Source organism: Bos grunniens, chromosome 21, assembly GCF_055505025.1.
Source record: "Bos grunniens cultivar Pamir isolate PY7600 chromosome 21, Bosgru_T2T1.0, whole genome shotgun sequence".
Taxonomy (NCBI): domain Eukaryota; kingdom Metazoa; phylum Chordata; class Mammalia; order Artiodactyla; family Bovidae; genus Bos; species Bos grunniens.
This window is the reverse complement of record NC_141185.1, coordinates 12235065-12257094: the sequence shown is the minus strand read 5'-3', so window position 1 is coordinate 12257094 and position 22030 is coordinate 12235065. Positions and strand designations below refer to the sequence as shown.

The following is a 22030-nucleotide window of genomic DNA, read 5'->3' as shown; positions in this document are numbered from 1 at the left end:
TAAAATATTTCCAGGCTTGTTATGTGTCTTAAGGTAATACCCTGGACCACGAGTGCCTCCCGTACCTGGTGAAAAGCAAACAGAAAGCTTTTTGGAGGAAGATAGCATTCGAGGCCTCAGATTATTTCTAAAAATAATTTTAAAACAAAGCATGCAACATGCAAAGGTAACCAAACAAATGAGGGGGCAGGACACCATAAATGAGAATGAGTAGAAAGAAAAGACAATGGATTCAGACCACAGGGTCTCCAGGAAGTTAGCGATGATCAGGAAAGGACACATGGGGGACTTTTAAGGTGCTTGTGATGTGCTGTTGACCTGGGCGATGATTTCATTTGTGTTCAATCTGTACTAATCCATCTGTTAGCTTATATGTTATGTACTTTTCCACGTGTGCTATATTTGACAATTTTTAAAGGCTTACAAAATGGAAGATATTCTATCGTTCCATTATTGAGGACAGATCAATGAATTTTGGTGTGTTCATACAATAAAATATCATTAAGCTATTTAGTTAAACGAATGAGAATTATGTGTATCAATAGGGACTAATTTCAAAAATGTAATGTGGTAGAAAAATTGTAAGTTTCGGAAAGATACACACTGTAGGAAATTAAAAAACATGCAAAAATAATATTAAACATTACAATGGTGGCATACATATGTAGTAAAGGTGTTAAAATATACAAGAAGTAATAAGCGCCAGATACAAAATAGTGGCTATTTCAAGGAGGGAGAAAGAAAAGAGAGACCTGTGTAGATAGTAGCTTCAACTATTTCTGTGATGCTTGACTTATGATGAAAAATGTTAAAAGATGGATAATAGGTACAAGATATATTCCATCTATTTTTCTGTATGCTCGAAATGGTCCACTTAAAAAGTAAGTTTCTTTAGAGAGGATATGAGACCCTTTCAACAGTGTTAAATGTTTCTAAATTATTTTCTATTGAAAAAATTCTAGATTTTTTAGTTTCTACATTCTTGGACATATCCTCTACGAGTAAGAATCAAATCCTATAGTTTCAGTATTTAAGAGATAGCCAATCTTTTTCTTATCCATTAAATTATGTGTTCTCAGTGCTTCACTAAACTCATTACAAACACAAAAATGCCTTTTTTCATTTTGAGTTTATTTCTTCAGGACAATTCATTATGCATTTTTAAGCAGTGTTTTTTATTTCTGATCTGTAAATCTTTTGGAAGCTCTTTTGAGAGAGATCTCTTTTAATTGAATTTTCAGAAGTCACTTACCTTCTTTTTTGTTTTATTTAGGAGCGGGATAAATTCTACTTGTCTCGTAGTGTTGTTCTAGAACTCCTGCAGGCCCTGAAGCTTAAATCTCCTTTACCAGATACAAACCTCCTTCTACTTGTCCAGGTAGGCTAATGCCTCATTTATAACACTTTGCATGAAATTCACTCAACGTTTAGAAAATTTAAGGAAGGTAGGGGGAATATGCATAAATTAAATGTCTCTGCCCAGAAATGAGAAATACCTTATATTAGCCATCATCTATCTGTTATTATGTACTTGGCACTTCCACTGGCTAAGAAAAGACCCCCAAAAAGGGTATTTATTTTGTTCTTACTGTGGAACTAGTTCTGTGAGAAACATAAGAAGAAGAATGAAACAATAATTGTCCTCAAGAAATTTATAGTCCAGGAGGTTGGAGGGATAGACCATTAATGGCTACTAGAGTTGAGGTGGGTCTAATGAAGTCAAAAATGGGAGAAGAGGCTAAGATCTGATTGCAGTGTACTATGAGTACAGGTGGGTCGCCAAATCTCTGAAGCAGAAGGGAAAGTGAGGGTGGGCCAAGCAAGATGTGGGCAAATGGCAGGACAGACTGAGTCCAACCAGGGAGGGAGGTGGGTGTGAAGAACCAACACCCACAGGAACACTGAGGCAGGTTGTGGGGGGAGTTTGAACACATACCAGGCCGGCTTGAGAGAACTTGCAAAGATGCATGCTTTTGGTTGAGGGGCTCCAGCGCTCATCCTTGGCATCCTTAGCTCAACGTCTTGGGTGAGACTATGATTAGTGCCATGAGTGAGAATGAGAGGGAGGTAGATAAAGTCCTAGGGGAAGCTGGAGCAGGAGGCATCGTGTCTTGCTTTGTATGAAATTAAGGAAGACTTCGTGAAGAAAGTGGCATTTGGCCGTTGAACTGGGTCACAAAGGGCTGGTGGGTGCAGGCAAAACTCTTGGCCTGGGCTGGAGTTCAACACCAGGGCTGACTGTCTTCCAGCAGTAAAGAGAGGCTTCAGCGGAAAGGTGGTATAATTTAGGAAGAACATCATAAGGATGGGATTGAGAAACGGGCTGGCCAGGCCAGGGGTGTCAGTCCATGATCTGTCCCAGGTAACCTGAGACCCTGTCTCTTACCCCAAAGGTTCAGGCTCGTTAAGGTTCAGGCTCGTTGAGCTACAGCTGGGGTCAGGGTCACATTCAGACTGCCTTTGTGCAAAGTCCCCAGGAACTGGTCAGAGCTGTTTCAGTTCTCCCTGCTGGGCATTGTCACCAGCCCCTGAGTCTGAACCTACAAGGTTGAGGTTAAATGACTGAAGGAAAATAGGAGCTTGATGTCAAGGAACTGGACAGATTTCCCTGAATCTTAGGTACCTTGGGTGCAATTTAGAAAGATGGGAGAAAAGGGAATATTAATAGAGCACCTATTATGTGCCAGACAATATGCTGGGGCTTTATATACCCCCCTCACTTAATCCTTACAACCATGTAAGGAATTGGTTTTGTATCACAGATGAGGAGACTGAGGCTCAGAGATCACACAAGATCACCCAGCTGGCATAAATAGCATAAACATCTGACCACAGGGTCTAGTCAGCAATTAATAATCCAGTAGTCACATATGGATGTGAGAGTTGGACCATAAAGAAGGCTGAGCACTGAATTAATGCTTTCAAATTGTGGTGCTGGAGAAGACTCTTGAGAGTCCCTTGGACAATAAGGAGATCAAACCAGTCAATCCTAGAGGAAATCAACCCTGAATATTCATTGGAAGGAGTGATGCTGAAGCTGAAGCTCCAATAACTTTGGCCAGCTGATGCTAATCACTGACTCATTGGAAAAGACCCTAATGCTGGGAAAGATTGAAGCCAGGAGAAAAGGGAGACAGAGGATGAGATGCTTGGATGGCATCACCAACACAATGGACATGAGTTTGAGCAAACTCTGGGAGATAGTGAAGGACAGGGAAGCCTGACCTGCTGCAGTCCATGGGGTCACAAAGAGTTCAACATGACTTAGCGACTGAACAACAATGACAACAGGGTCTAATCAGTGTAGAGCCCAGCCTAGTTAGGCTCTGTCCACCCCCTGCCTGGATTACCATAATGGCGCTTAGCTTTTTGCACTGTCTTCACTTCTCTCTACATCAATCCAGTCTTCTAACCTATGGCTGCCTAGAGGAATTTTGCTAAAGCTCTGCTTTTCATCAGATCACTCTGTGCATTGAAAACCTCCAGTGACCCTGAAGTACCTGAATCATCAAGGTCTTCCATCATCTGGCCATATTTGATTATTCAGCATTATTTCCCATTACAAATGCTTACTGACCATCTGTCTTGGGCTAGGTTCTGGGGATATAGAGATAGAAAGGCATAGGCACTATCCAGATAACATGCTAACCAATACACTGAAAGTCCGTAAAGTATACGAACTACTGCAGAGGAGGGAGTGGCCAGCTCAGGCCACTCAGGGTGGGAGGTGGAGGAAGGCTCATTTAGCCGTTACGAGCCCTGATCTGGCCCAGGGGCTGGAAAAACAGAGATGAAGAAGTCATGGCCTCTTCTGGGAGTTTCCTGTCTGATAGGTGAAGTTGCATCTAAATAAAAACTCTTTGACATAGTGCAATGGGTACTGTAGCAGTTTTGTGTACTGAGTAAGGAAGTGGTGCAGGAAAGGGACTGTGTGTTTTTGAAAGATGTGCAGAAGTTTGGGGGTTTACCTGGGAGAAGAGGAGGAACACCTTTGTCATTAATCATTTAATATCTGCTAACTGGTGCCTCTCCCCCACACACACCCCCCACCTCATTCTACTAATCCTTGAGATAAAAAGTGAATTTTTCTCAAAGGTTCGAAATTTAATAAAAAAGTGGGTGTTCTTTCAGTGAAGAAGGGTCTTTAAAGAGCTTTCCCAGGCACTATGATGCTTTCAGAGAAGGGTGATGGCTAGAAAGTGACAGCCGTGGATGCTGGTATGACATGGTTGGAGTGAAATGGCTCCATTGTACCAAGATGTTGGACAGCCCGAGAGGAGACAGAAGCTGCGCTCAACCAGGAAATATGTGTTTCCCCAAGGAGAGACAGGCCTGAGTCTCTTCCAGTGGGTTGTCATTGACAAGTCCTGCCTACTCCCTCATCAACAGCAACACCACTTTTGAGTACAAGCTACTTGGATGCAAACTGACCACAAAGGTTAATTGGATCAACACTGGTTTGGACGAGAGGGCAGGGGAACTAGGCTTAGTGAAATAGCCCATGAGAGATTTAGGGCCAGCAGGGTGACTGTCTGGAAGTTACTTGCTTCTGATTGCGTTCAGGTTGGGGACCTGCCCCCTTAAAGCAGCCTCGGTTCCCAGGCCCTGGAGGTGAGATCCTGTGGGCATCAGAGGCTGTTCTTCTGAGTGCTCTCAGTTTTAAGCAGCGCAGACCTGTGTAGCTGATCTTGGGTGCTGGCACCTCGCTCTGTGACTGCAGCTGGGGACTGGGCTTTTCTGAGAAGTACGTTAGCTGGCCATAATAAGCACTTGTCACAAGATAGCAAAAGACTGACAGTTTAAATTGCTCAGGACTTAAGGAAACCATGAAAACAGTGATTATTGCATCACAGCTAGGGGAGTAAATAACAAAAAACAAATTATCTTTAGGAAGAAAGAAGGCAAGAAAAGTAAACCCTTCTGTGTATTTTGGATTCTCTCATGCCATTTCAAATGCGTACATTTTCGTCTTTAAAAACAAATACATATTTGTCATTGAGTCATTACGTTAAATTTCAAAAATAAAATTGTAAAATTATTTAGATCAGAGAGATATCTGGGAGGATGTTTTAATATCACACCCATGAGAAACAGCCTTGTGAATAATATCTCAGCCTTCTCCACCAAAAAGTATTAAACACCATGTCATTCTGAAGTAATGTATCCTTGTTATATAAACTCTCAGAATGAAAACCATTTTAATTACTGAGAGAAAAAAAAGTGAGGCATACCTTAAGCAAGAAAAAACAGAAATAGTTCCCTTTCTCCCCTGTTCAGTTCAGTTCAGTTCAGTCACTCAGTCGTGTCCGACTCTTTGCAACCCCATGAATCGCAGCACGCCAGGCCTCCCTGTCCATCACCAACTCCCGGAGTTCACTCAGATTCACGTCCATTGAGTCAGTGATGCCATCCAACCGTCTCATCCTCTGTCATTCCCTTCTCCTCCTGCCCCCAATCCCTCCCAGCACATGGAGAAAAGGCCTCTGTGGGGTCACTCATGGAATGATGGAAAAGCATCTTTTGTCTTTCTACAGGAAATGGTGCGCCTTTCTGTAGGGTTTCCCTGTTCCTTTTTCTCTTGCCCTTGACAGATGTTCAAGTAGATAGCAGAGGTGACAGCCTGTTCTTTGGTGCTGCTGCTGCTGCTGCTGCTAAGTCGCATCAGTCGTGTCCGACTCTATGCGACCCCATAGATGGCAGCCCACTAGGCTCCGCTGTCCCTGGGATTCTCCAGGCAAGAACACTGGAGTGGGTTGCCATTTCCTTCTCCAATGCATGAAAGTAAGAAGTGAAAGTGAAGTCGCTCAGTTGTGTCCGACTCTTAGCGACCCCATGGACTGCAGCCCCCCAGGCTCCTCGTCCATGGGATTTTCCAGGCAAGAGTACTGGAGTGGGGTGCTATTGTTCTCTGGTAGTTTCTTTTAAACCAGAGACTTTAGCATGGAGTCAGAGAGAAGCTTTCCCCTTTTCTGATGGGCAATGTCGGTTCCTGGCACCTGGAAGATCAGATTCACGGTACAGACAGAAAAATGTGTCTGGGGCAGATGGTCTTTTCCTTCTTGGATATCATGACCAGCATCTCAGGGCACTGGAGGTGACTGTTTAACTGAAAATGCAACTTGGAAAAAGAAAAGAAAGTAACAGCTGGAAGGAAAAAGTCCTCTGGTGGGAAGGGGGAAGGGGAGGAAAACATTAGAAGTTTAGGGTTGACATGTACACACTGCTAAATTTAAAATAGATAACCAACAAGGACCTACTGTATAACACAGGAAACTCCACTCAATATTCTGTAGTAACCTAAACAGGAAAAGAATTGGAAAAAGAATAGATAGAAAGTCACCTTGCTGTACACCTGAAACTAACATAAGATTGTTAATCCACTGTACTTCAAGATAAATTTTTTATAAAAAGAATGATAAGTCTTAAAGGTAAAGAAAAAGTCCTCTGGTGATCCATCATGAGTGGCCTGTGTCGCATTAGTGAGAAGATTCAGTTGGTCAAACCTTGAATTTATCATTCATTCTTTAACCCCACAGGGGACCTCTGGGATAGTCCCTCTACTACTCCTCTGATTAATAATTTAGTAGACAGATGGGTTCACAGAGAGGGGGCTGTTTATAATTCTTTTCATGGGTAAACCGTACTTTTGTTACTTACCAAACACTCCGGCAGTAAGAGTGTCCCTTCAAAGGATAGTGGAACACTTGCCCAAGGGATGCAAGGCTATTCAAGTTCTAAACACTTCAAGGCAGAGACAGGTACCAATCTCGTTTTCGATTTCTAGAACTCTTCCTAGAAGCCTGACACCTTGGGAAATCTCCCAGCCTGCTATATTATATTTGCCCAGCCATCACTTCCGTTATTTATTTTAACTTGCATATAAAATCGTGCATATTCAGTTGCTTCAGTTGTGTCCAAGTTTTTGCAACCCCACGGGCCATAGCCCACCAGGCTCCTCTGTCCATGGGATATTCTCAGCAAGGATACTGGATTCTTTACCCCTGAGCCACCTGCCATGCAGGAGACACAGGAGACGCAGGTTGGATCTCTGGGAAGATCCCCCCTGGAGGAGGAAATGGCAACCCACTCCACTATTCTTGCCAGGGAAATCCCATGGACTACGGTCCAAAGGGTCACAGAGGTGGATCCCTGGATTGGGAAGATCCCCTGCAGAAGGGAATGGCTACCCACTCCAATAGAATTGCCTGAGAATTCCATGGACAGAGGAGCCTGGCAGGCTACAGTCCATGGGGTCACATGACTGAGCATCTGTCACTTTCACTTAAATATTCAAGTGGATATTTATTTGAAAGGAAAAAGAATCATGGAGACAGGAAAGAATTCTCCAAACAATCTTCTATTGTTGAACATCAGGGCAGTGTTCTCCTTTTACACTTTGTCCAGATGCCCTGTCTTGTTTTAATTCAGATCTGTTGATGTTTTTGCTTTCACTTAGAACATTCTCTCTTCTGATGGTGTGCTATAGAAATTTTACATGGAATAGGATGTTATTATTGTTCTCAAGATGGATTTGAGTTTTCATAATAGAGTAACTCATTGAAAGCCACCATAAAATCTATATAAGCTCAAATCGAAAAGAATTTTCTCAGTTCTTATTATGTGTCAAGAGTAGACATTCTGCTGAAGTGCATGGAACACTCCCACAATGTGGGGCATACCTGCATATTCAAGCTGTGAGAAACCATGTGGGTGAAAGGTTTTCTTTTAAAGATAGCTTAGTTGTGGGCTGGAGGACAAAGAAACAGCAGAGCTATGGTTGTTTTTAATTCCCAGTTACTACTTATGTGGGGTTATTAGTATTAGTTGAGTTAGTAATAATCTGATCACTCTCTGGGGTGAGAGGTGGAGATACTATTTTGAGGATCATTTTGATAATGATTTTAGTAATTACACTTAATGGGTATTGTGGGTTTTTTTGTATTCTTTTGTATTCATTCAGGAGTGCATTTTTCAGTGGCATATTTCTGTCTTAAAGGATAGAATTCTTCCTTCTATAGCCATCAGCCTTTTCCCCTCTGATTTAAGTTACATCTTTATATTTTGAACCACTCTCTAAAATCATAATGGAGTTTTTCAGTTGGCAGCTATATAAAATGAAGATGGAAAGTTTATTAAGATTTTAGTTGTACATCTTATGTAAAATTACACTGGATGAAAAGGCATTCATAAAAAATAATAGATGATTTTCAAGGCTTATATACTTTTATGCCTTTTAATACCCCAGACTCTCTGAGACACCTCTGTAATTTTAGAATTTTTTTTTTATTAATCCTGACTTCTAAAATTAGCTATTAGCTCTCACAGATCAGATATTTGAATTTGGCCTCAAATATTTTAAAAATTAATTTTTATTGGAGTCTAGTTGCTTTACAATGTCATATTAGTTTCTACTGTATAGCAAAATGAGTCAGATATATGTACACATATATCCCCTCCCTTCTGGACTTCCTTTCCATTCAGGTCACCACAGTGCATTAAGTAGAGTTCACTGTGCTATACGTAGATTCTCAATAATTATCTGTTTTATACACAATATGAATAGTGTATATATGTCAATCCCAATCTCCAGATTCCTCCCACCACCTCTCTTTTCAACAGAGGATGAGATGTTTGAATGGCATCACTGACTCAATGGACGTGAGTTTTAACAAACTCCAGGAGACGGTGAAGGACAGGGAAACCTGGTGTGCTGCAGTCCATGAGGTTGCAGAGTCGGACACAACTGAGCAGCTGAACAACAACAAAACCGTTAATAAATAGTTGGGCATTGCATTCACTGGGGAAGCACCTGTAAAAATCTGTAATGAAGTATATTAAATTGTAATTTGGCAAATCCATCCTCGCCATGAACTTGAGTCATCCCTGATTAACCATTTCATTTCACAAGCCATATTTTTTAAGAATTAATTTATTTATTGCTGAGCCCCTCTGAGGTGTCAGTCAGGGAGCTAACGCCAGAGGTGAAGTGCGTCCAGTCTGTGGTCTCAAAGAGCTTGTAACCGGTTGAAAAATAGACGTGTAGATCATTGCAACCTGAGGTGACGACTGTGGCAGAGGGAATGTGTGAAAGTTTTATGTGGGGACAGAGCAGAAGTCAGGGGTCATTATCAGCACAGAGGGCAGGTGTGAAGGAGGTGGGACGAGAAAGACCAGATACTGAGGGATCTTGGAGGGCAATAAACAGGTGTAATATTCACTCTGAGGTTGATTGTTTTTCTGTTTTCATCGTGATATGACATAATGATAGAAGTCCGGAAAATCCACGGAAGTTCAGAAACTGTCAAAAAGTGCCAGAGAATAAATAACATGACTTCAGGGTAAATCTGACTATATTGATAGCTTTCCTTCCTTCCTTGACTGAATGTGTACCATTTCAGTGTTACACTACTGTCGGTAAAATGAGAATCTCTGTGTTAATCCCAGTACTATGACTCTGAATTTCTGATAGGAGTGAACTTTCATGACTAGCAAGTCCCATATATCCAGAGCAGATTGTCACTAAAGTAAAAACTAGTGAATCTAAGCCAAGTTAATAAAGTTACAAATTACTATTACGGTCCAAGTGCTCTTAAAAATAATTATCCTTTCAATTTCTTATTAGTTTATTTGTGCAGATGCTGGAACCAAACTAGCTGAGTCAACAATCCTGAGCAAGCAGATGATCGCCTCTGTACCTGGAGTAAGTCCTGAATGAATGAATTATCTACACTTTCCATTTCTTTTCATTTCCTAATTTGGCAAAGAGGCGTTTTTGACCTGTGTCCTGGTTCTCTTTTGATGGAACAAACACTGTAAAAATTGAAAACATTAGCTTCTTGTTTAAAAGAAAATTTAAATTAATCTCTGGTGAAAATTTAAATTAATCTCTGCCCCTGGAAACTTTTAATTCTAGGAAACAGGAATAAAAATTGAAGCATCCAGTTAAGGAAAGAAATTATCAGACATACAAAATAGATTTAATTAAAGTTCAGTCTTTCCCAAGTCAATTTTCTTATATTCGCTCCCGTTAGCCAATTTGATTTAACTACTGCCAGAAAGAAAGAAGCATTGTAATACTTTGTTTTCCTTTATTATATTTCCTCTGAAAATTTAAAAAACTTCTGTTATCATTAACTAGTGAACTATTTGGTGAAATATGTTAAGATTCTCATAGATGGGACTGGATATCAGAAACCACAATAACTTATTAAAGCAAGGTTATTTCAACAAACTGAGAAACTGCAGAGATTTAAATTGTTAGTGGAAAAAAGTCATTTAAATTTTCAACAAAAAAAATTGAATAAGATAAAGGGTCACATAATCTTCTGCCCTAAAATAAGAATTCTATTGTTTTAGGAAAATTTCCCATGTTTTGATCTACTTCAGTATCATAGTTTGCTTATTCTCATATTGTTGGATATTTATATATTGGATTGGCTGAAAAGTTCATTTGAGTTTTTCCGTAAGATGTTATGGAAAAACCTGAATAAACTTTTTGGCCAACCCAATACTTTCTAGTTCTTTGCTAGTCTAGAATAACATAGTATATAGCATATATACAAAGATCCTCTTCACATTTATTTTGAATGATATTCTTGGATAAATTCCTTCATCAGTGAGCAAGAATATCTTCATAGTACATGTTCACAAGAGGTTTTTATTAATTTATATTTGTAAGTATACTAGTTTTGCACATCGAACACTAAAGATTACTTCAATTCTTTTTTGATGTGGAGAAATATTATGAGAGAGGAAAAATAACATTCAACTCAGAGATAATTTTACTGCTAACATATTAATTCTTTCATCTTTTTCTGCATATATTTGTTTAAACATAGTTGAAACCATAGTTGAAATCAGACCCAGCTTTGGCTTCATATGTCTTAAGCATTTTCCCTAAAGTGATACTAGCTCATATGAATGCGCCATATAACAATAGTTGATAATACAGGTTTTGATTCACAACAGAGTTTGAGAACTGACATTTACTAGCTGTGTGATCAAGAAAGTCATTTAACCCATGATTCTTTGGTTTATGCTATCTGTAGAACGGGCTATCACAGGGCCTAAGTTCTAGGTTGAGGATTGAATGGGATAATGCATGTAAAGTGCATTAACAAGGTGACAAGCATAAGTAGGTGCTGTGTGAGCATCAACGATTGAAAATAATATCAATGGAGGTGGGGGCAGGACTGTCATGTTTAAGGGCACAAACTTACAATGAGCGGTAGATAAGTCCTAGAGCTATAATGCAAGTACAGTGAATATAGACTACAATGTAGTATTATAATAATCAAACTTGCCAAAAAATGAAAAATTATTCCTACCAAGTGGAAAAGATAATTAAGTAATGTGATACAGTGCTAATTATCACAACAAAGGCAATCATATTACAGTATGTAGGTGAATCAAATTGACATATTGTACACCTTAAATTTATACATAGTTATGTGTCAAATATTTTTCAATAAAAAATAAAACACACCTAAAAGTTTAAAAAGTATTATTAATAAGCACTATGTATTATTGGATATTTTAGTTATTTTCAATATTCTACAATTATAACTAATGTGTAATAAACATCTTTGTGCTTAAATCTTTGCTCATATTTTAGACTATTTTTTATAATAGATTTCTGATAGTAGAATTAATAGACCTTGGGGTTTTTTAAGGGTTCTTGGTAATAGTTGGGGCAATGCAAGATGCTATGAGATACAACCCCAGTTCTTAGCGACTTAGCTCAAAAAAGTTTATTGTTTGCCCATGTGAAGTTTTAAAGGGTGTCCTGATTAGTAAAGGGAGGAGGACTTTCACATGAACGCACAGAGGTCGGGTTTCTTCGGTCACGTGCTGTCCCCTGTAATCAGCTGGTGGTTGGGGAAAGAGGAGAGCTTGTAGCACATGGAAGGTTTCCATGGATCAGGTCTAAAAGTGGTACACATTTTTCCTACTCATGTTTCATTGGCTAGAACTCAGTCACATGGCCACACCTGACTGCAAAGGAGGATGGGAAATGTGGTCTAGTGCATCCTAGGGAAGAAGAAAAATGGTTCTGTGGGTAGCTGGCCAGTCTCTGCCCAGGAGTCACTGGTTTCCTCATTTAATTGTCTAAACTTCAATATTTGCTACCTATGTGGTAGCTAAAAAATAACATCCCTAATGTATAAAAGTTTTATTGAAATCAAGTAAAAGTCAAATATTCCAAAACAATAAAATAGCAAGTTATAGATCTACATATAGAACCCTTTCCAATGACCAATAAGCCACTCACAATAAATCTTTTACCCTGACTAGCAATCAGTGAACTGTAAATTAATGTAAAGTATAAAATATTTAAAATATAAAAATTAAAACCATCTGGCATATCAACAAGCTTTTCCTAACAGTGAAACTCACTGATGATGAAGTAAAACAAGCATTCTTATAAGATCCTGGTGGTAGTCAGTCTTGCTGAAGAATGCTGTGACAATCTATCTCTAGGTACGTGTTTGAGAAAATAAATACAGAATTATCTATAAGTACATAAAGCAGCATTTAAAATAGCAAAAATATAGAAACAAAATTAATGTGCAACATTAGGATATTATTTAAATAAAATAAGGTACATCTTCCCTGTTTGCTAAGTAGTAAGGAATCTGCCTGCAATTCAGGAGACACAGGTTGGAATCCCTGGGTTGGGAAGATGCCCTGGAGAAGGGATAACAACCCACCTCAATATTCTTGCCTGGGAAATCCCACAGAGGAGCCTGGAGGGCTGCAGTCCATGGGATTGCCAAAGAGTTGGACATGACTTGATGACTGAACAAAGTAACAGCCCATCTATAAGATGGACTATTATGTGGACCAAATCACATTTAAGAATATTTCATTGGAAAACATTTATGATGGATTTAATTTAAAAGCATATTAGAAAAAATAATCTCAATCTTATAAAAACATTATATGTGTGTATGTTATATGCACTAAAAATATTTGGAAGGAATTATGGCAGTGACAAATTCAGAGGTGGAGAGCAGGAATTAGGATTATGGCTATTTTTCTTAATTTATGTTTTCCAAGTTTTCTGTATTGAACACGTATTATCTTTATAATTCAAGAAAGGTAACTATTACGGACATTTTTCTTTTTCTTAATTTATATTTTCCAAGATTTCTGCATTGAATGTGTGTTATCTTTATAATTCAAGAAATGTAACTTTAAAATCAGATACAAGTTTTGAGGAAAAATTGGATACGAATCACTTCAATTCATGTTTTTGAGATTAGAGTTTGTTTTCAACTAGTTTATCATCAGCTTTCCCATTGAAATAAATGTAGGTCTTCTGAAACAAGCTGAGCTTGTCTCTATTTTTTTTTTATTTTTAAAATAACGTGCTAAGATTATACCTATGTTTTGCAAAGTAAAAAAATTATGTGGTTTATTTTATAAATGGCTCACTGAAGTTATCCTGGCTAGAAAGTATATTGTAAGACTTTTATTAGATATAGTTACTCTAGAGCAAAAGTAACTGGCAATAGTAAATTCTTTCCTCTCACATTTTTGAAATTCAAAGGTAAAAGACAAATATTGAATAATGCTCCAAGTAATTATTTTCTGTGACATTTGCCTAGTTGAAATGGTATAAAATATTGCCTATGAAAGAAACAAATCCCTTTCAGGAAATTCAGGAGCAGAGTATATGCTCTTATTTGCATGACATGTGAAAGGTCAGAGAAAATGGAATAAATCGGGGGGAGAAGTCCTTTCTTGCACTCAGGGATTAATATTGCCAAAGCAGGAGCACAATAACCTTTTATAACTCCTTCACTTGATTTAAATTAAAAGAAGAAAACCTTAGAATATATGAAATGCTTGGAAAACACTCTGGCAGAGCTGCCAGTGACCTTATTTTACTGTTTGTTACCCTGTCAGAGGAACTGACAGGCGTAACATTCTAGAAGAGATAGAGGGTGATACAGTTCAGTGCTGTGCAGATTTACATGAATATGGGAAAATGAGAGCCACTGGGTGAGCTAGTTAAGTATATAATGTTTCAGATTTTCTTAAAGAGACTAAGAAAGGCCTTAGCATGGTATTCGGATGGCTTCAAAGAGGGCCTGCTTTTGATCCACATGATATCCAGTCTTATGTATGGGTTCTCTGGTACAGCTTTGATGTAGCAGCCTGGCTGTCCATTTTCCTTTTCTGTGCGTGTAATCCTAAATTCACTGCCTTGCCCTGAGAGAGCAGGTTTATTCCATTTAATAACCTGAAACAGAGTTTTTTTTTTTTTTTTCTTTAAGATTTCTCAAACACTCTGCTAGAAGTGGGGAAGAATGATCAGTTTGTTTCTTTCTCTAATTTTCCCTAGCAAGAATTTAACAATAATACATTCATCTACTTAATAGTGTACCTGCTATCTATAAGAAGCTGAAAGTGCTTGAACATAAGAATTTTTAGTCTTTCAGCAGACACAATATTTGTTTGTGTCCTTTTTTTGCTTTTGACAGAGAAAGATATCTAAGATTATGGTGGTAGAATTTAGTGGTACATATTTTACATGTATCTGAGATTCCCTAGAGTGATTAGGTGTTACTGCTGTTTTAAGGTGAAGGCAATGGCACCCCACTCCAGTACTCTTGCCTGGAAAATCCCTTGGACGGAGGAGCCTGGTGGGCTGCAGTCCATGGGGTCGCTGAGGGTTGGACACGACTGAGCGACTTCACTTTCACTTTTCACATTCATGCATTGGAGAAGGAAATGGCAACCCACTCCAGTGTTCTTGCCTGGAGAATCTCAGGGATGGGGGAGCCTGGTGGGCTGCCGTCTATGGGGTCACACAGAGTCGGACACGACTGAAGTGACTCAGCAGCAGCAGCAGCAGCGTGTTGTAAAGACTGATATCAGTGGCTTCGCACAGGCTGTCTTTATATATCAGCCAGTTAACAAACAAGCAAACAGAAATCAGTTAAATCACCCAGTGGAAAAAAAGCACGTAAACCCTGTCTCCCATAGGCTACCCCTACTTATTTGCTGCTGCTGCTAAGCCGCTTCAGTCGTGTCCGACTCCGTGCGACCCCATAGACGGCAGCCCACCTCTCCACCACAAATCTTTTTATTAATTGTTGTCCAAAGTGGGGGCAGTCAGAGAATATGGCTGAGAGTAACAGAGTGAGTCAGAGATCCAGAGAGTGAAACAACTCATTAGCAGACAGCGGGAAATCAGAGTCAGACAATCACTGCAGTCGGGACTACAGAGCTGGCGTGACTCAGAGCGCGCGCCCAGCGGTATCCTCGTGTGTTTCAGTGCGGGACGGCGGCCATGGAGTGCATGCGGCAGTACATCAGCGACGTGCTGGACTTCGTGGCAGACATGCACACGCTGACCAAGCTGAAGGTAAGAGGGCTGCATGCCCTCATCTCTCAGGGGGGCGAGATGGAGAGGCATTCGTAGGGAATCTGAGCAGCCAGATGGAAATTTATCCTCACCTGGAGAGGTAGCAATGGCAGTGTTGAAGGAGCCCATGTCCTGGGACTCTGAAGAACCAAGTTTGTCTCTGCAAATAGGGGATGGAGAAAGGAAAGGAGATTTCCACAGTGGTGTCAGTTCTGTGCATACCTTTGTTTTTGCCCCATTTATTCAATTCTTCCCAGGCCCCGTATTGTAAAATATTCCCATTTTATGAATGTAGACACTGAGGCCTGAAGTGGGGCAGTCTTTTGCTCAAGGTCACACTTCTGGTAACTGATGGAAACAGAGGTGACCTGAGACTGTGGGGACCTCCTCCAATCCAGCCTCTTTTCACTGGACCACCCAGTGTCATTTAATTACCTTGAGCCTTAGTTTCCTCATTCGCAAAAGAAGACCAATGAACCCACCTAAATAAACCTAGCTTTGTTGACCACTACAAGATTTGGTGTGAAATAATGCATGTGTTCTTGCCTGGAGAATCCCAGGGACAAAGGAGCCTGGAGGGCTGCCGTCTATGGTGTCGCCCAGAGTCGGACACGACTGAAGTGACTCAGCAGCAGCAATGCATGTGAAGAGACTTCTGTAAACTTTAGTTTGTAGGAAATGTGTACACATTATGCAAACATAAGCTGTTTATGGTTTTTATCTGTATCAAAGCTATCTCCTTCTAGAAAATAATTAAAGACAAAGCAACATTTAATTTGCATAGGGACAAAATCCTAGTGAGGTTGTTGAGGTTATTGATTGCTTTGCATGGTGGAATGAATTGCTGATGCCAGTCAACGTCCTTGCTGTGAATCAGCTAGGCAGCTAAAAGACTGATACTCTGAGAGATTTGAGGAAGACCCAGGAAAAAGAGCAGAAGAAGATCCAAACATGGGCCAGTGAGCAGCCAGGTTGCAGTCTGGCACTAAATGTGGCTTTTTGAGAAATAGGAGCTGGTTGCCCCAGAAGTTTATCAGCTAAAACTACAGTCCTTTCAGCACCCAGCTCAGTTTCCAGACTGCTCAGATGATCCAAATGTTTCTTGCGGGTAGGGATAGGTGGAGACCGAAATAAAAATTTAAATTGACCATTTCTCACGATATCCAAATCCAGTCATTTCTGAGTAAGCGTCCCTAATGTTTGGTCATGCATGGGTTACTGATTGCTAAACCTGGCTGCTCACACTGAGACAGTTTTGATGTCTGAAGAGGAAATATTATCTAAACAGTTTTATAGTCACCTTGAAAATACAGAGAAAAATATTAAGAAGGACCCATGATGACCAAATGGTTGGGGACTTCTGACCTAATCCAACGCTCTGAATTTATATATTAGGGAAACAGATCAGAAAAGTCAAGTGGCAAGTGGCTTATCTAAAGTCATGCGAGTTTAGGACAGAACTGGGTCTAGAACTTACGTCTCATCTCCCAGTTCAGTGCTCTTTCCACTAAGCCACACTGAGCAATGAAATTTTTCTGAATTAATTCACCAATATGTCTTGAGTAACATGCCTGACATCATTCTAGACATTTAAGGATGTGATGATGACCAAAAGCAGACGACAGCGGCTGCTCTCATTACTTTATAGTCTGACAGTGATGGCCAGTTTTAATGAGAATTTCATACAAACTAAAGTGAAATTGTGACTTTCACAATTGCTATGAAAAAGGGGTAGACAGTGGCATGAGAGCTTCTAATAGGGTGAAATGACCTAGCCAGGGAAGTTAGAAAGGCTCATAGCGGAGGTCAGGCTTCCCAAGTGGCTCAGTAGTAAAGAATCCGCCTGCTAATACACGAGATGCAGGAGACGCGAATTCAATCCCTGGGTTGGGAACATCCCCTGGAGAAGGAAAAGGCTATCCACTCCAGTATTCTTGCCTGGAAAATCCCATGGACAGAGGAGCCTGGCAGGCTATAGAGTCCATGGGCTCGAAAAGAGTCAGACATGACTGAGCAACTGAGCACGCACGCATACAGAGGAGGTCAAGGAAGGCTTCCTTGAGGAGGTGACATCTGAGTTAAAATCTGAGTAATGAATAGATTAACTAGGTAAAGAGAGGCAGAAACAATATTTCAGGTGGAGAAAACAGCATGAGTGAAGGAAGGCCAGTGATGGTGGGGAGCATGGAGAGCCAGTGAAGCTGGACCACAAGGGTGAAGGGATAAGGTGCAGAGGTCTGTAGTGTCTAGACTGTCTCAGGTTGTTTAGGCCATGATAAGAATTTTTTCCCTCTTTGTCACGAAACCCCTAAAGAAGTTCAAATCAGTTGTAGCTTGGGAGTGATGATAGAAGGTGTGGATACAACAATCTGATCTTTTTTAAAGTGTCCTGAAATGTCCCCGAGTACTTTGCCAAAGTCACAAAAACACCACTTGGTTTTGTAGAGCCACATGAAGACATGTTCCCAGCCTCTGCATGAAGATACCTTCGGTGGACATCTCAAAGTGGGGCTGGCTCAGATTGCAGCCATGGAAATCTCCCGGGGCAACCACAGAGACAACAAAGCTGTGATCCGCTATCTGCCTTGGCTCTATCATCCCCCTTCTGCAATGCAGCAAGGGTAAGACCCTTATTATTCTGGCAACGAGGCCGGAAACACCCCTGAGCTTCCTGGGGCTCAGTAAGAGCTGTTGAATGCACTGAAGATCTAGAGGATAAATATGATTGGTTGGAAAGATAGGCTTTGAAACCAATTTCCATACTTATTTGACGACCCGACAGCATTTTTTGAACACAAGTACTTCATGACATACGGGCTTCCCAGGTGGCTCAGTGGTGAAGAATCTACCTGCCAGTGTAGGAGACACAGGAGACTCAGGTTAGATCCCTGGATCGAGAAGATCGCCTAGAGAGAGAAATGGCAACCTGCTCCAGTATTCTTGCCTGGGAAATTCCACAGACAGGGGAGCCTGGAGGACTACAGTCCATTGGGTTGCAAAGAATCAGACACACTTATCGACTGAGCACATTGACATGCTGCCAATAAAACTTGTGCTATACAAAAGCCTCAGTCCTTTTGATGGGTGTTGAAAACTTGGAGCTTAGAACTACCACTTCAACTCGTGATTTCCACTAGTTAAGTACATTGATAGGTATTTATTTTAGTGCTTACATTGCTTCTGCCTTCAATGAGCTTAGATTGTAGCTGGAACAGAATCTACAGCAGAGATGAAATAGAGTGTAAGGAAGTGTGAGAACCTGACCCTGCCCGAAGGGAGGCCGAGAAGAGAGAGGTGCCCATGGACTAGTTCATTTGAGAACTCAGAGCAGGCTTGGCCTGCCATCTTGCATGAGCAGCTTCCAGGCTAGAGGAAAGGTTTGAAGGTGGGATGGAGGGAGGGGGAGGGGGATGGAGGAGGGGGAGAACAGGAAAATGGGTGGCTGTGTGTTTTAGCTCCTCTTCTATTCCTCCCCTTCTGGTGGGTATATCGAGAACTCTCTAACGAGAAGAAAGGAAAGAATTTAGAAAGAGAAACTAATCAGAAAGGCAGCCAGATTTATGGCAGAATGATATTTAATCCTGTGTCACCAAAGGCTGCTCTTTGCTCGAGAAGCTGAGCTCCAGGATTTAGAGTGGGAAAGAAGAAAAAAGATCTATCACTTCGTTGGCACTTCGTTGCTTTGGTGTTTTATTTTAGGTAATTGCCTGCCACACTTTTACACCCCTCTTTCAGTGTTTGTTGAGCAGCCAATGAAACAGAAAGCCCCAAAACATCTCTAACACTTCCTTCCTCCCTAATAGACCGAAAGAATTCATCGAGTGTGTCTCCCACATCCGGCTCTTGTCCTGGCTGCTTCTGGGTGCCCTCACCCATAATGCGGTGTGTCCCAATGCCTCCTCTCCCTGCCTGCCCATACCTCTGGATGCAGGTTCCCATATTGCAGACCATCTTATTGTTATCCTGATTGGATTTCCAGAGCAATCAAAGGTAAGTGATTTCTGCAAGATTAAAGCCATACGCATCAAGATTGCTAATGGAAACCCTTATCGGCCAATTACATTTCTTCTGAGAAGGAAATGCACCTTATCACTTGCCCTCCTGTGGATGCTAGGAAGGCAACTTTGTGCTAATGCCTTATTTAAAGTTGTTTAAATTCCCAGACTATCTTCTCTTCCCCCTAAGTTGTTTTTCGGTTTACTTTTATGAAGATAAATTATAGAGGTAAGCAAGAGTTAGCTTCCTAGGCATTGCTGTCTCAAAATAATGAAGAGAAATAAAAGGCTCGAAATATAATAAAACTTCCGTGATCAGTTTTTATAAACAAATATGAAGTGGAGGGAAATTTATTCTCTAATTTTTCATGCACTGTCTTTTCAACTCAAATCTCTAGAGATATATGAAGATACAAAATGAAAATAAGGCCAGTTGGGAACTCACTAAATTATATATGGGAATCACTTACACAGAAGGAACTTATAAATTGTAGAGACGGGTGGTGTGCTTAAGGGAATAAAGTAAATCCAAGGCTTAGCATCAATCATGAGCCTGTACAAGCAAACCAGACACATTAGTACTGCTCAGCTGTGAGGAGTCTAAGTCCCCTCACAGAGCCTAGGCCAGTTCTAGGAGCTCATAGTGGTTTTGGGAACAGCTGGGATTTAGGCTAGCTAGGGCAAGCTTCACCAGCAATAGATTTTTTTTTTTTTTATTCTGCAATAAAATAGAGCACCCATCCAAATTACCTGAATGATGTTTACAAGAGGAAGTAGGCAGTCGGTTCCTAATATTTCAACCCAATCTGTGTTTGATTCCTAATGATGGTACTTTGTAATTCTGTGACACTGAAAAGTTACTTAACCTGTCTGAGCTCCAGGTTTTCAGCTGTAAAATAGATGAGATGGTGTGAGAATTATGAAGGTAAACTGTGAATCTTTAGCACAGTGTTTGGGACACTGTAGTTGCTCACTCGATCAGTACTTACTGCTAGTTAGGAATCCTGTCTCTACTGCTGCTGCTACTGCTGTCATTTCTACGTAGTATAATTCTTAAGCCCTGGATAGTGCATCATTATATGTCACCTCATTTACTCCAAGCTACAGCACTCTGAGGGGGGTACCATTACCCCCATCTCACAGAGGGGCAGACATCCTAAAATGGTGGAATGATTGTTCTTGCTAATCTAGTTTAGGGAGAGGAATGTCACTTTCATTAAAGGGCAAGAGGGTGGGGGTGGGGGTTTCCCTGGTGGCCCGGTGGTAAAGAATCTGCCTGCAATGCAGGAGATACAAGTTTGATCCCTGGTTCAGAAAGATCCCCTGGAGAAGGAAATGGCAACCCAGTCCAATATTCTTGCCTGGAGAAGACACAGGAGCCTGGTGGGGTCATGGGGTGGTTGGACACAACTGAGTGGCTAAACCACCACCACCACCAAGGAGGTGGGCAGATTTATTCTGCAAACCAAGGTGCCTTCTCTCTGAAAAGATGCCTGGTCTCTAAGCGCCCTCCCACTGACTGAGTGAAGAGCAGACTATTTGAAGGTGATGAATCATGAGTTTGTATCTTGGAGACAGCTCCGCCAGCCTCCGATCGCTCAAATCGCATGTACTTTGGCTGTGCCCCTTCGAAGGCCAAAGCCACGCGGGGAGAGCTCCGTGGAGTGCCACAGCCCGCTAGAACGTAACGGTTCCCTGTTTGCTTCCTTTGCAGACCTCCGTGCTGCACATGTGCTCTCTTTTCCACGCGTTTATCTTTGCTCAGCTCTGGACCGTGTATTGTGAACAAAGTGCTGTAGCTACGAATGTCCAAAGTCAGAATGAATTCAGCTTCACAGCGATCCTGACAGCGCTAGAATTCTGGAGTAGGGTGACCCCCAGCATCCTTCAGCTGATGGCCCATAACAAAGTGGTGAGTTCACAGATGGGTTTCCCCTCTTGGATAGAATCTCAAAACGTGTAAGCCACTCTTAGTCCTCACAGTACATGCTTTTTAAAGACCTCAGTTGTAATAATACGTAAATGGATTGGTGAATTTCTATGTGAAAAACAGGATATTCTACATGCATAAAAATTTTGATGAAAAACAAAGCAAACAAGTAAATTCAGTTAAAACAGTGTTTTCTCTGCCTAGTGGCAAAGGAAATGTGTGTGAAACTTCTACCTTTACAAGGTGTCTTGTTCTATAAAGTCAGAGAGTTAGGAAGGGGTTTTATATTATTTTTGGATTCTAAGGCAGTTTGGGGAAACTGTGGTCAATTAGGTGCAGACTGACTGTATGTGTTAATTCCATTTAGGGCAAAAAATCTGAAAAGAGTTTCACCTTTTTGAGTTGCCCTTCAAGGACCTAGGCTCCTTAGTCTTCAAACCCAGTTGCATTGTCATGCAGATGGTTTACCTTGTTGGAAAAGATCTGAGGTATGGCTAGCATGGGCCCATGTCATTGAACAAGCTTGGCTTAGTCCAGTAGAGATAAAATTGGAGGGTATATGGGAGGAATTTCCAAAGGAGTCCTCTAGTTCAGTTTGCTGCTTTGGAGGAGGATTCTTAGCTGGGAAGGCACCATCCAGTCTTGGTTATGGGCACTTCATCAGTAGAATTCTTATCTGTGAAGGGCGGAGGGCCTGGAAGAACACCATAATGATGATCCCACTGTGCC

The 22030-nt window shown here is 41.0% G+C and overlaps 1 protein-coding gene across 7 annotated transcripts in view; it reads left to right on the top strand.

The window, feature by feature from the left end:
• Nucleotides 1-22030, top strand: part of UNC79 (unc-79 subunit of NALCN channel complex) — a 277121-nt gene that overhangs the window by 239336 nt on the left and 15755 nt on the right. For all 7 annotated transcript variants that reach the window (XM_086363153.1, XM_086363156.1, XM_086363150.1 and 4 more), the window contains 6 exons: nt 1274-1378; nt 9623-9700; nt 15287-15376; nt 17822-17997; nt 19180-19366; nt 21086-21283. In XM_086363153.1, the coding sequence (XP_086219279.1) occupies nt 1274-1378; nt 9623-9700; nt 15287-15376; nt 17822-17997; nt 19180-19366; nt 21086-21283 (834 nt within the window). The remainder of the gene's footprint in view (nt 1-1273; nt 1379-9622; nt 9701-15286; nt 15377-17821; nt 17998-19179; nt 19367-21085; nt 21284-22030) is intronic.